Source organism: Martes martes, assembly GCF_963455335.1.
Source record: "Martes martes genome assembly, chromosome: 6".
Taxonomy (NCBI): domain Eukaryota; kingdom Metazoa; phylum Chordata; class Mammalia; order Carnivora; family Mustelidae; genus Martes; species Martes martes.
In genome coordinates, this window is record NC_137893.1 from 41,461,752 (window position 1) to 41,476,446 (window position 14,695).

Consider the following 14,695-nt stretch of genomic DNA (forward strand, 5'->3'; position numbering starts at 1 on the left):
CTAAGGGGTATCTTTTCCTGTTCAAGGTGAGCTGTTTTTATCTCTTTAGAAACTTATTTCAGTTGTATCCTTGTTATCAATTATTGTCAACCTCTGTGACTTGACCAAGTTCTTCTCAGACTGTAAACATAGGAAACATATCTAAGCCTCTTATATTAAATGATAACCCCCCCAACCCCACACTTTTCTTCTTGTTTTATATTTCCCCTTCTGCTTCCCAGCTGATTTTTTGAAAGATGGATACTTGAATTAACTTATTTCCATTCACTACATTGCAATCTGGAGTCCTCCATGTGCACTCTTACACAAATAGTGACTTTCACTTCTAATTGTGACATTTAAACAGTTGAACAGTCATGTCTTGAAACTATTTTTTGTTGTTGTTGTATGTGACTCCATGTTCTCTTTGTTTTCTTGACCCCATGGCTTTTATTCTTAGTCTTTTTTATAAATAGTTTTTCCCCCCTTACTTATTCTTGAAAGGTTGGTTTTCTTCGGATTTCATTATTAATTTTCGTCTCTTAATTTTTACATACCCATTCTTAGTGATCTTATCTGCACCACAGCCCTCTTTTCTAGTTCAGTATGTGTTGATTATTCTTTAATCTGCAGCTCTAGCAGCTCTCCACCTCTCTGTGAAGCTCTTTGCTATTTTTTCCCCAAATACTTTGAAGTCCCAGAAGAACCTTAAACTCATCATCACCAACTGTACTCATTACCATGCCTATAAGACTGATGTAACTCCTGTATTTCCTGAGCTAGTAAATGTTGCCACTGCCCACTTAGCCACATCAGAAACCAGAGACTCCTTGTACGTCTTTTCTCTCTGTGTTGCTGGTCATTCACCCCTCATGTTGGAGATTCTGCCTTAAATGTCTTTTTAGTTTGCCTCCCCTCATTATCGCTAACATTATGACCCTTGGCACTCAGACCCTTATCTCACATCTAAATTACTGGGATGGCTTCCTTACTGTTTTTCTTGCCTTCGTTGTTGCTTCCTCTCTGTCTTCAGTTGAGCTGCCATTGGAGTGGGTTATTTATGTATGTATGTATATATTATGTATGTATGTATATATGTATGTATGTATATATTATGTATTTATGTATGTGTGTGTGTATGTATGTAAGTAATCTCTACACTCAGCCTGGGGCTTGAACCCACAACCTTGAGATCAAGAGTTGCATGCTCTTCTGACTGAGCCAGCCAGGTGCCCCTGGAGTGTTTTTTAAAAAAACATAATTTTATTGCCATGCTTAAAAATTTTTAATATCCCTCCATTGCCCTTATACTGTCTTTAGTATGGTACACAGTTTTCTTCAGGATATTGTCCTTCTCACTGCCTCCCAACTGCATTTGGTATTACTTTCTTATTATACTCCATGTTATAGCCATTCTGATTCATTTATAGTTTTGCCATATGTGGTGTTTTGATTCATGCATATTTTTGTTTGCACAGATTGCTCCTGTCTGTAGTTCCTTTATATCCTTGTTAATTGGGTGTTGTTCATTGACTAAGGTTTTTATTCTAAATATTAATGATTATTTAGTATGAAGGTAGAAAATAGGTGATTTGGTGTAGTTGATGATAACTCTAAGATACTGGTTTTCAAGTTATTTTTTTTTAAGTAGCAAAAACCTTTTTTGGAAAGAAATCTTACCGTGTTACAGAAATGAGATGAAAATAATACTTTTATTTGTATACCTTTAAAAATGTATCAAAAAATAAAAATGTATCAAAGTTACATTTTTGATAAAGTCAGTTGTTAAAAACAAGTGCTTTGGAATATGTTTTAATGCCTATTGAAGACTTATATCAGCATCTCACTTTAACTTCTAGGTTTTTTTTTTTTTTTAAGAATTTATTTTATTTATTTATATGAGAGAGAGCACGAGCAGGGAGAGAGGCAAAGGGAGAGGTAGAAGCAGACTTCCTACTGAGCAGAGAGCCTGACATGGGGCTCCATCCCAGGACCCCAAGTTTATGACCTGAGCTGAAGGCAGATGCTTAACTGACTGAACCACCCAGGTGCCCCTCACTTTATTAAAATTTAAAAACAGTCATCATTATTGAGGTGTATAATGAGCTGCATTCATTTAAAATGTGCAATTTAATGATGAAGATACCCATGAAACTACAACCAAGGTTCAGAGCATTTGCATCTTATGCCCCTTTGTGTTCAGCCTCTCTTCAACCCTTAGTTACAGATTAGGCAATCACTTCCTACCTTCTGTCACTATACATTAGTTTGGATTTTTTAGAAATTGTTTTAATTGAAATATATTTGACATATGACATTGTAGAAATTTAAGGTGTACGACATGTTAATTTGATATATTTATACATTGTAATATGATTGCCATTGTAGCAATAATTAGCACCTCTATCATGTTACATAATTTTTTTTTTAGTGGTTGGAATAATGAAGTTGTTTCTTCTCAGGTTTGATGAGCATAATACAATATTGTTGTTTATATTCGCCATGGTGTGCATTAAATCTCTAGCTCGCTCTTACTACTCATTGCAAATTTGTTTTAATTAATTAATTTATTTAAATTTGTTTAAATTTAAATAACTCTGTCCTATACCTCCTTCCTGCCCCCAATTTCCTGGTAACCACTGTTTTACTCTTCTGATTTTATGAGTCTGGCTTTTTTAAATTTCACATATAAGTAATATCATACTGTACCTGTCTTTCGCTGTCAGACTTATCTCCCTTATTTAGCATAATATGTCAAGGTTCATCTGTGTTGTTGTAAATGGCAGAATGTTCTTTCTCCTGACTAAAGTTCCATTACATGCATTATTCCCCCGCCCCATCTTATGTATTCCTTCATCCATTGGTGGGCGCTTAGGTTGTTTCCATATCTTGGCTATTATCAGTAATGCTGCAATAAACATGGAAGTGCATATATCTCAATATTCTATTTTCATTTCCTTTGGATGCGTATCCAGAAGTGGAATTTCTAGATCATGTGGTAGATGTATTTTTAATTTTTTGAGGAACCTCCATGTTTTCCATAGTGGTTGAACCAATTTACATTCCCACCAGCAGTGTAGGAGAGTTCCCTTTTCATCACATCCATGCCAACCTCTTGTTGTCTTGGTGATAACCATTTTAACAGGTGTGAGGTGATATCTCATTGTGGTTTGGATTTATATTTCCCTGATGATTAGTGATGTTAAGTATCTTTTAATATACCCATTGGCCATTTTGATGTCTTTAGAAACATGTCTTTTGAGATCCTATGGCCATTTTTAAATTGGCTTGTTTTTTTGTTATTGAGTTGTATGAGTTCCTTATATATTTTGGATATTAGTCCCTGGTATAATGTACGGTTTGCACAATTTCTCTCCCATTCTGTAGGTTTCCATTTAATTTAATTTTATTTATTTACTTATTTGGGCAGAAGCTTTTAAGTTTGATGTAGTTTCATTTGTTGATGTTTGCTTTGGCTGTTTGTGCTTTTGGTGTCATATCCAAAAAATCATTGGCAAGATCAGTGTTGAGTAGTTTTTCCCCTACATTTTTTTCTGGAGTTTTATGGCATTGGGTCTTATGTTTAAGTCTTTGATCTGTTTTGAGTTAATTTTTGTGAATAGTGTAAATAGGGGTCCAGATTTATTGTTCTGCATGAACATCATTTGTTGAAGAGACTGTCATTCCCCATTCAGTGATCTGGGTTCCCTTATTGAATATTAGTTGACTGTATATGCAGGAGTTTAATTCTAGGTTCCCTATTCTATTCCATCAGTCTATATGTCTGTCTTTATACCAGTACCATACTGTTTTTAATCATTACAGTTTTGTAGTATAATTTGAAGTCAGGAAGTATGATGCCTCCAATTCTGTTATTTTTCCCAAGACTGCTTTGGCTATTCAGGGTCTTTCATGTTTCCATACACATTTTTGCATATTATAGACTTTATGTAAAAGAAATTTATGTATGTGGACTTTTTGTTTTTTGTTTCTGCTTTCACACAGGTTTTGAAATCATCCTCATTGTATTTATTAGTAATTCATTCATTTTTATGGCTGAATAGTAGTTACTGAATGGGTATACTACATATTTATCCCTTCACCTGATGGTTGACATTTGGGGTGTTTGCACTTTTTGGCCATTATAAATAAAGTTGCTGTGGACATTAATCTTTATGTATGTCTTTGCACATATATTTTTATTTTTCCTCAGTAAATAACTAGGATTAGAATGTCTGGGTCATTTGATGTAGATGTATGTTTAACTTTTTAAGAAATTGCCAAACCGTTTTCTAAAGTGATTGTGTTATTTTATATTTCTACCAGCAGTGCATGAGGGTTTCAGTTCCTCTATATCCTCACTTACATATGACATTGTTAGTCTTCTTGATTTTATCTATTTTAATTGGAGTGTAGGGGACTGCATTGTGATTTTCATTTGCATTTTAATGATAATGATATTGACTGTCTTTTCATGTACTTCTTGATCATTTACACACATTCTTTTGTAAAGTGTCTTGAAATCTTTTGCCCAGTTTTAAAAATATTAGGTGTTTGTTTTATTACTGAGTTGTAAGAGTTATTTATATATTCTGGATAGAAGTTCTTTATTAGATATATGTAATGAAAATATATTCTGTGGCTAGTTTTTTTTTTTTTTTTTTCTTCCTTTCTTTTTTTTCTTTTTAGAGGAGAGAGAGCTAGGGGGGGAGAAGAGGGAGAGAGAGACTCTTAACCAGGCTCCACACCCAGCATGCAATCCGATGTGGGGCTCGATTTCAGGACCCTGAGATCATGCTCTGAGCCAAAATTAAGAGTCAGGACACTTAGTGACTGAGCCACCCAGGCGTCCCCTGGTGTTTTTATTTTCTCAATGACATCTTTCAAAGAGCAAACATTTACCTTTGTGAAGTAGCACTATTTATCAATATTTCCTTTTATTTCATGTTTTATCTGAGAAGTCTTTTCCTACACTAGGGTTGCAAAGATTTTCTTCCATATTGTCTTCTAGAAGTTTTGTAATTCTTTTAGTTTATTTATATATTTGATTTTGGTTGCCCTTTATTAGGATGCTTTATATACAAAGAGAAGAATAGTTTGTTAAGATATGGTCTTAAATGTCTAGATATCTTTCCATTAAACAGAGATAATAGGAAAAGCTTCATTTTCGATGTTTGTAGGAGAGTGACTTAAGTAATGTCACGTTAATAATGTCAACCAAACTATTTTAATTACTTCTTCAAAGTAGTTAAAATGATTTAAAAATGCAGTCATTTTTGGAATTTATGAAGCTCATTTGCAGCTTTTCAGAATATAGAGGTAGGACTGCATTTGAATATGTACTGAAAAAAGGTTTAAGAAAAAATTCTTTTTCTCAGGTTTTTCTCTTGCAAGTTTATTTTACCTTTTTAAAGAGTTATTTATTTAAGGGAGAGAGAATGGCAAGGAAGGGCTGAGGGAGAGGGAAAGAAAGTCTTAGGCAACTTCCACACATAGCACATCACTGGATGTGGAGCTTGATCTCAGGACCATGAGATCATGACCTGAGCGGAAACCAACAGTCCAACTGACTGAGCCATCTAGCTGCTCCCTGAAGGTTTGTTTTAAATATTATAAAATAATGTAAAGACATTGTCAGTTTCTAAGAGAACGTCAAAGTAGCTTTATTTTTATTGTACTGTATATCCATCAATTATTTTAGATCCAGTCAAGTGTTGTGTGTGTGTGTGTGTGTGTTTGATAAAAACACTTTCTTATTTAAAGTGCTTGGATTCCTTTTTTTTTTCTTTGAAGATTTATTTTTCATTTGAGAGAGAGAGAGCGAGAGAGTGGGGAAAAAAGGAAGAGGGAGAAGCAGATTCCCTGCAAGCAGGGAGCCGGATGTGGGATTCTATCCCAGGACCTTGGGATCATAGCCTGAGCTGAGGGCAAATGCTTAACTGACTGAGCCATCCAGGCATCCTTAAAGTGCTTGGAATCGTGGGAACCTGGGTGGCTCAGTGGGTTAAAGCCTCTGCTTTTGGCTCAGGTCATGATCCCAGGGTCCTGGGATCGAGTCCCGCATCCGGCCCTCTGCTCAACAGGGAGCCTGCTTCTCCTCTCTCTCTGCCTGCCTCTCTGCCTACTTGTGATCTCTGTCTGTCAAATAAATAAATAAAATCTTTAAAAAAAAAAAGTGCTTGGAATCCTTTAGTTTTAAGAGAAATCTTTAGACTTTAGAGGTGATTTGTAACCAGTATATACTAAACTTCTTGCTAGTGAGATAAATTAGATTCTAAGAACTTAGACTGACGAGTTAGTAAGGTATAGGAAGGGGCCAAGTTTTTAAAAATGTAGTTATTTTATAAAGTCATTAAAATGTTTTGCTTACAGGTTGGAATTTTAAAGTCAAATGTGGCTTTTGAAGTGATATTTTAGTTCTAAACCAAAGCTACTTTATTTTCTAGGTGTTCATTGTACCCATGGTTTCAATCGCACTGGTTTCCTTATATGTGCCTTTTTGGTGGAGAAAATGGATTGGAGGTATTGTTTCTTGTTATAATGGAAGAAGATTAGTAATTGATAAAGAATTTTATTGTTTTTTTTTTAGTTTTAGCATTTTATATTGTTATATTGTTATATTGTTAATAATATTTAAAGTGGTTTTCATTTTAGACTTGATTAGTCTTAGAATATCATTTATTACCTGGTATTTTGTCCTAAGTAGCATTTTAGTTGAATGTTTGTGGATATTTATATACTATATATTTTCTTTTCCAGATTTTTTTCACCTATTCCAGAATTATCAGAGACAAGTTTACTCAGAATCTTTTTTTTTATATTCACGTTCGGAAGTTACTATTGTTGTTATTGTTCTTTTTTCTTTTCTTTTTTAAAGAACCTAGCTCATGCCCAACGTGGGGGTCAAATTTACGACCCTGAGGTGAAGTTGCATGCTCTAATTACTAAATCGGCCAGATGCCCCTGTTCTTTTCATTTTTAATAATACTTTTATTTTTTATAGCTGCTGAATATTAGGAAAAACCTGTAATGGTATATGGAGAAGGTGTTTTGGGGACAGTTACTCTGTATGAACCAATCAAGTAAACATGTCTTTATTGAAGTACCTTTTTAGATCCTGAGAGATTAGAACCTTTGTTGCCTCAAATTCCTGGGCAAATGGGATATTACTACCTGAATTTTCTTGTTTACTGATTGAGGGTCATTATTTTTGTTTATAAAATGTAACAGTAACCCCAGACTCCTTGTCAATGTGTGCTTTAGCCTCTCTCTGATGACCTTTGTTTTTTTTTATCAGGTCTGTTGAAAGTTCTTAAAAGCTAGCATGCTTTTACTTTTATTCATATTGGCGTTCACATTTCTTTGATTTCCCTTAGAGTCTGATCTCAACCTTCAAGCCTTTATATACACTTTTCACAGACTTTACCAAGCTCTCTTCTGTACAGTCATTGCAGCTTACCTCTAGGGTTTAGGGATTATCCATGTACCTTGTATTAAAGCTGTTTCAGATTTGTCCTTTAGTAGATTGAATGCCTTGGGCCTGGGGAATATGATTTGTCCATTTTGTAAACCTGTACTGTACTTCCTTTGGTGACTGAAATAGAATGAGTTTTGATAAATCTGCATAAATGAAGAGAAGTGAGAAAATTCCATGGTGTTTGTTTTCCATAGTATTGAAGCAGCAGTTGCTACTTTTGCTCAAGCCAGACCACCAGGAATTTATAAAGGTGATTATTTGAAAGAACTTTTTCGTCGCTATGGTGATATAGAGGAAGCACCACCCCCACCTCTGTTGCCAGATTGGTGTTTTGAGGATGATGAAGATGAAGATGAGGATGAGGATGGAAAAAAGGAATCAGAACCTGGGTCAAGTGCCTCCTTCGGCAAAAGGAGAAAAGAACGGTTAAAACTGGTAATGTTTAAAAATATTATAGTCCGTATTTCTTCTGAAAGCTTATTGAGATTTATGTATTTGTTTAGCTAGATTTTAAAGTTATTTCATTCTGGCTGTTTCTAACGATTCTTGATAGCCATGAGTCTGCCTTTTCTATGGGAAAAGCTTGTTAAGTTCATTTAGTTTTTGATTCTTAGGTAAACCACAGAACTCTTACATATTAGATTGAGAACTTACTATTTTTTGCAAAGTATTGGAAGATTCCAACTACATAGTGAAATTTTTTTTACTGATGCTTTACAAAATTGTCACATAGTTAAAATAACTTTCCATATAAATTCTGCTCCTTCCCCTGGTTGGTATTTTCATATTTTCTATAACATTGAACTGAGAAGACTCTTCTATGGACAACTCCCATTAAAAGGGCTAACAAAAACCATTAGGAATTGTTTTCTTGGGAGGACAGGAGAGATACTGAGAAGAAAAGTACTGATTGTACTTGTACACACACAAGTATATGGTACAGGCTGAAGGGAAAAGTTAGGGAAAGTGTAGAGATAATTAAATGTTAATGAAGTAATAAATAAGGAATGTGGGATATCATAGTTGAGCAGTAAAGACTACAACTCATTTATTAGTAGGCAGTGATTCACAAATTCACGAAAATGCCTTATTTTTATGTAAATCGAATGATGTAGTTATTTGGGCTTTTTAAAAAAAGTTCCTTGCTTGAAAAACATTATTTTAATATGTATTTACACATTTCAAAATTCAAGACTTTGAGGCCGCTGAAAAGTGTTAATTGCTTTGAAATATAGAAATAATTTAAAAAGTAACGTATTTTCTTAGTCTAACTCATTGATTACTGAATCATGTATCTAGAAAAATAAGAATCACGTTCTAAGGAAACACTAATAGCATAACATAACATAGCATAGATGATTACCTTCTTATAGTATCATTTTTGTAAGGAAATTCATCTATATTTTTAAAAAATAGTGTTAACCATGAGCATATGCTAATGTGTTTTTGCATTACAATATAATATTTGAATGTGTAAAAGAGCTTAAAGCAAAGAGTTACTGTTTCGCAAAATGTGCTAAAGTTTGCAGGGTTTCCCCCCCCTCTCCAGCAGAAGGGGTCTTAAAAATGACATTTATTTTATAATATCAAGTACCATTAAATCTCTGTAGTGGCAGAAGAGCTTCAGCAGCATTAAGAGGAACATAGCCAAGATGGGCATGTTTCTTTAGGGAAAATAAAGGACATTTAAAATAAAATCCCTGGGTGCCTGCGTGGCTCAGTCCTTAAGCGTCTGCCTTCTGCTCAGGTCATGATCCCAGGACTCATGATCCCAGAGTCCTGGCATTGAGTCCCGCATCGGGCTCCCTGCTCAGCGGGAAGCCCGCTTCTTCCTCTCCCACTACCCCTGCTTGTGTTCCACCTCTCGCTGTGTCTCTCTCTGTCAAATAAATAAATAAAATCTTAAAAAAAAAGTCCCCATTCTAGTTTTTCCTGTTTTGTTTTGTCAGTTACTAAGAGCAGTGTTTAAAAATTTCCCACTACGGGGAAGCCTGGGAGACACAGTTGGTTAAGCGTTCATCTCTTGATTTTGGCTCAGGTCATGATTTCTAGGTTGTGAGATAGAGCCCCTCATTGGGCTCCATGCTGGGCATGGGGCCTACTTGGGATTCTTTCTCTCCTGCTCCCCCTGCCCTCTCCCCCCGCCAAAATACCCCACTATGATTGTGGATTTATCTCTTTCTCCTTCTAGTTCTGTCAAGTTTTGCTTTATTATTTTGAGGTGATATTATTTAGTTTATACAAATGTGGGTAAAGGGTTATTAAATCTTAACTGTGTCTTCACTTTTAGCATTAAAAATATCTAATGTTAGTATGATTGACTGCCCAAGCATTCTTTTGGATAGTGTTAGTATGTATTATCTTTTTTCTACCCTTTTGCTTTCAGACTTTATTTATCTTTTATTTAAGGTATGTCTGCATTGCATTGTTGTGTTTCGTTTATCCAGTGAATAGTTTTTGATTTATTGGAGTATTTGGTCCATGTGCATTTATTTTACTGATATAGTTAAGATTTAAAACTTGTAGTCTTAACTCCCCCGCCATGGTATGCTCCTTTTTATCTTCTTTCTTGCCTTCTTTATGCTTAATTGTTTTTATATCACCCCAAGCCATTGCTTGTTGGTTATACATTCTTTTACTATTCTTTTACTGGTTAGTTAAGATTTCAGTATGTATCTTTGACTTATTAAAGTCTGCTATATTTTAGTACTTTTGCCACTTTTTAAACAATGCAAGAATCCTAGAACCGTTGGTTGCATTTACCTCTTCCTGCCTTTTTATTATTGTGTATCTTAATTCTACAAGTATTTTAAACCGCATAAGGTGACGTCATCATCATCATCATCATCATTTTATACAGCAAATATTCATTAGATAAACCACAAATTTATCCTTTCTGGTGCTCGTCTTTTTTTTTTTTTTTTTTTTTTTTAAAGATTTTATTTATTTATTTGACAGACAGAGATCACAAGTAGGTGGAGAGGCAGGCAGAGGAGAGAGAGGAGGAAGCAGGCTCCCCGCTGAGCAGAGAGCCGGACGTGGGGCTCGATCCCAGGACCCTGGGATCATGACTTGAGCTGAAGGCAGAGGCTTTAACCCACTGAGCCACCCAGGTGCCCCGGTGCTCGTCTTTCTTTCATGTATTTTTGTGGTTCCAATGGGATAGTTTTTCTTCTAACTGAAGAGTTCCCTTTAGTATTTTCTTTCTTGTGAGTCTGCTGCAACACATTCTCTCAGTATCTGTGTAAAAATGTCTATTTCTTGCCATCATTTGAAGAATGTTTGTTTTGGGTATAGAATTTTGGCTTGGCACTTTGAAGATATCATTCCATAATCCATTTCTATTAAGAAGTTGCTTCTCTGAAGCTAATTTCTTTTTGTTTTTGGTTTTCAGCAATTTTACTATGGTATGTCTACTCAGAGTTTTTTTGTGTTTGTTCTGCTTTCTATTTATAGTGATTCTTGAATCTATGGTTGGATTTGTTGTTTTAGACAATTCTCAGCCATTATCTCTTTGAATATTGGTTCACATCTGTTCTTTTTCTCTTCTGGGACTCACCCAGAAGACGTGTCCCCCTGCCCCCCGAATGTCTCTTATGTTCTTTTCTATATTTTCTACTCCCCGCCCCCCCCCATTTTCCAATTTGGATATTTTCTTCTGACCTCTTTCTTCCAGTTTACTAATCCCACTTTAGCTTTGTCTGAGTTGATGTTCAATTTATCCATTAAGTACATAATTTCAGTTATTTCACTTTTGGAATTTTCATTTGAGTTTTAAAATAGTTTCAGTTCTTTGTTGGAATTCTTCATCTTGTCATTTAGGTTTTTGAATTTATTAATCCCAGTTATTTTAAAGCCTATGTCAGATAACTAATTGATGTGGATCTCTTCTGGATCTTTAGTTTTTCTTCTTTTGATTTCTAGTCGATTGTTTATTTTTTGTCATGCCTGCATATTTTTGCTTCTTAGTCATTATGTATGAAAAATTGTGGGAAAAATTTGAGACTTTGCATCGTGTTTTCTTCCTTCAGAGAACATTTACTTTTGTTTCTACACAGGGTTAAGAGTAGGACATCTTAGCTAAGTCAAGGATTGAATTTTCAGAAACTAGTCTTCAATTTTGGGGAACTGGTCTCTTTTTGGTTCAGCTTAATTCCCAGAGTGTAGCCGTTTGGGGATCCTAACCGAAAGCCTAAATAGAACCCTTCCTTCTTAGTGGCCTGAAACTTCAGTTTTTGTTTCCCTATTCCTGTGATATTACTGAAAGCTGTGTTCAGCCTCTTAGCCTCTTACCTACCATTTTGGAAACAGTGCCCGTAGAGGAAGACCTGTACCAGATGTGTAGCACCCCTCTCTGGATTCCTTTCCTTCTGAGTTCTTGGCTCTTCAAGGCTTTACTGCCTTTCTACTTCTCCAGTGTCTTCAAACAAAGCGATTTTAACATTTTGTCTAGCTTTTTCTCGTGGCTGCAGAATTGATTTCAATAACTAGGTGCCGTTGCCAAAAGCAGAAATCTTTCCTGCTCCTGTTTTGGAGAAAGCAGGTAGGTTTGATTTCAAAGTAGTTAAGTAGTTTTTTCCTCTTTTCAAGTCATAACTGATAAATTATAAAATTATTAGATATATTTTTTACTTATAAAAGTAGTATACTTACATTAAAAAAATTTGAAAACAGAAGAAACAACTTAATAATTCTTTAACTTTTGTCTTACTACTGGCATTTTGTCATCTTAGAAGAGTTTCTTCCCATTTACTTATCTAATTTAAAAGTGTACACAAGGGCGCCTGGGTGGCTCAGTTGATTGGGCAACTGCCTTCGGCTCAGGTCATGGTCCCAGAGTCCTGGGATCGATTCCCACATTGGGCTCCCAGCTCCATGGGGAGTCTGCTTCTCCCTCTGACCTCCCCTCTCATGCTCTCTCTCACTCTGTCTCTCTCACAAAAAAAAAAAAAAAAAAAAGTGTACACAAATGACATGAAGATCAGGTTTCTTTATAAAAGTACAAACATCTAGAAGTATATAGAGTAAAAAGTGAAGGTCTTTTTACTTCCTCCCCAACTGCTCTCTTCTTTTTGGTAATTTTTCTAGATATTTACTTGTCTATGCATTTACATACGTATGTTCAGTTTTGACCTTACCTTCTCCACTCCTTCTTAATGTAAATGTATTTTTCTGCAACTTTTTTTTTCTTTTTTAACTTGGGTATCTGTTTTTAGTACATTTTTAACTACTTCATTCTTTCTAGGTAATACCAGAGGAAACAGTTTATATAAAGCAAACAGTATTTCTTTACAAGATGAGAGAAGATATCAGTCCATACAATATTTACAGACTATTATGAAAAAGAACCAATTAGAGATGTTGGAAATGATAATTAAAAAATCCAACAACTCAGTTAGATGGTTGGATAACAGGTTGAAGGTAGCTGTAGAGGAAATTACCAAGCTGGAGGAATTAGCTAGGAAATTCTTCCTGGATGCAGCATAAAAAGACAAAGAAATGTGAAAAAGTTTAGAGTTCAGTAGTGATTTATATGAATGACTTAACACTCTGAAATGTCACAGAGGGGACAGGTACGAGGATTATTTTCTGTAATGCAGTAGGACCAGGTCAGATTAGTGATTTTTAAGAAGCTAATGGGAGGTGAGAAGGTGGGAACAGAATTGGGGGTCCTCACTAGGACTCAGCATATGGTTATACTCACAGCCAAGTTTATTACAGCAATGTACTAAGGATATACAGTTGGGTGATAAGGGGAAAAGATAAGTACAGTCTGGTGGATTCTGTATGCAGGCTTTCTCGTGCTCTCTTCTTCCCATGAGGGGTTGTGCAGAGCTCACTGTCTCAGTAGCAATGAAGATGTAGCAACATGTGTGATGTTACTGCCTAGGAAAGCTAATTTGAGTCTTAGTGGCCAAGTTTTTACTGAAGCCTGGTCACATAGGCAGCCTCTGCATAGTGTGTACCAAAATTTCCAGAATCCCAGAAGGAATGCATTTGTTCAGCGTAAGCGGTATTGTTTGTATGAATAGTCTAGGCATGGTGAATCACCTTTACCAGTTGACTAAGGGCACTCTGAGAATCTTGTTCCCACATGCCAGTCAGGGCCAACCTTGTAAATAGTCCTGCTGCGTTAACTTTTTTCTGCATACTTGGACCGACTAGTCATTCAAGTAGTTTAGTTATGATCAAAAAGGGAGAGTGAGGGTGATTGCTTGATGCAGATATAGTCAGAAAAGGCTTTTTAGTATGGAATGAACTCTAGAATATTTATTACTTGTGGATAAGTGGCTAGTAGAATCAGTGACCTTGAAAATAAAGGTTGGGGAATAAATTAGATAGAGTAATGTCTGAGGAAGTGAAAGGGAATGGAGTTCAAAAGCAGATGGAGAAATGGGTCTTCAATAAGTGGAGGGAAAATCTCATCCATAGCACTGAGATTGAGGTTTTTTCCTCAGTGAGTTTCAGCTGCATATGTGTGGGAGTACAGAAGACTAATGGTAGGTTGATACAAGGTTGGGTATACTTAGTGTGGGTCTGATGGAAGGATAAAGGATTGAGGAGTACTGGGGATATTAGGCAAAAATAATTGAAGTAATCAGCTGTAGAGTCTTTGAATAGGAAGTAAGGTCAGGATGGGGGCTGTTAGCCTGTGAAAAGAGAGAAGTGATAGGTTTGTTAGTCTTGGTAAAATTGATAAGTGAGCATAGTTAGGGTAAAAGAGTTAAGCTGTTTAATGAAAGAGGCGGGAGAGTGACGTGTTGGAGTTAGAGTGTACTCAGTCAGTGTGAGCTGAATTGATGAATCCAAAGGTGGAGCAGCATGGAATAATGACATAGCCATGGAGCAGGTTGTTGAAGTTAAGCAAAGGTGATGGTTATTGAAAATACAATTACTGAACTATGAAGCCTAAGTTGTTTGATGTGTCCAATTACCTCATGAATGTTGATGTTACCAGTGTAACAATAGAAGTTAGCACAGTGAGAAATAATATTTTTGATCAATGTGGGGAAATGAGCAGAGGTGAGTACACAAAGAATAGTGTTTTACTACTTTAGATTCTCTACTTGCAAGTAACAGAAATTAGCTCAAACTAGCTTAAGTAATAAGAGGAAATTGCTGTGAGCATATGAGTAGCACTCAAACCCAGTAATATAGCCAGATATCAGGAAGGGACTGGAGCCTGGACCTGGAAAACTATTTAGAACCTAGTTTCTGCTCTTTGTTCTTATTTTTTCA

At 35.6% G+C, this 14,695-nt stretch overlaps 1 protein-coding gene across 3 annotated transcripts in view; it reads left to right on the forward strand.

Annotated features, from left to right (window-relative positions):
- The window catches only part of RNGTT (RNA guanylyltransferase and 5'-phosphatase), a 328,397-nt gene that overhangs the window by 21,321 nt on the left and 292,381 nt on the right, over positions 1-14,695 (forward strand). For all 3 annotated transcript variants that reach the window (XM_080807179.1, XM_080807180.1, XM_080807181.1), the window contains exons 5-6: positions 6,426-6,501; positions 7,651-7,891. In XM_080807179.1, coding sequence (XP_080663305.1) covers positions 6,426-6,501; positions 7,651-7,891 — 317 coding nt within the window. The remainder of the gene's footprint in view (positions 1-6,425; positions 6,502-7,650; positions 7,892-14,695) is intronic.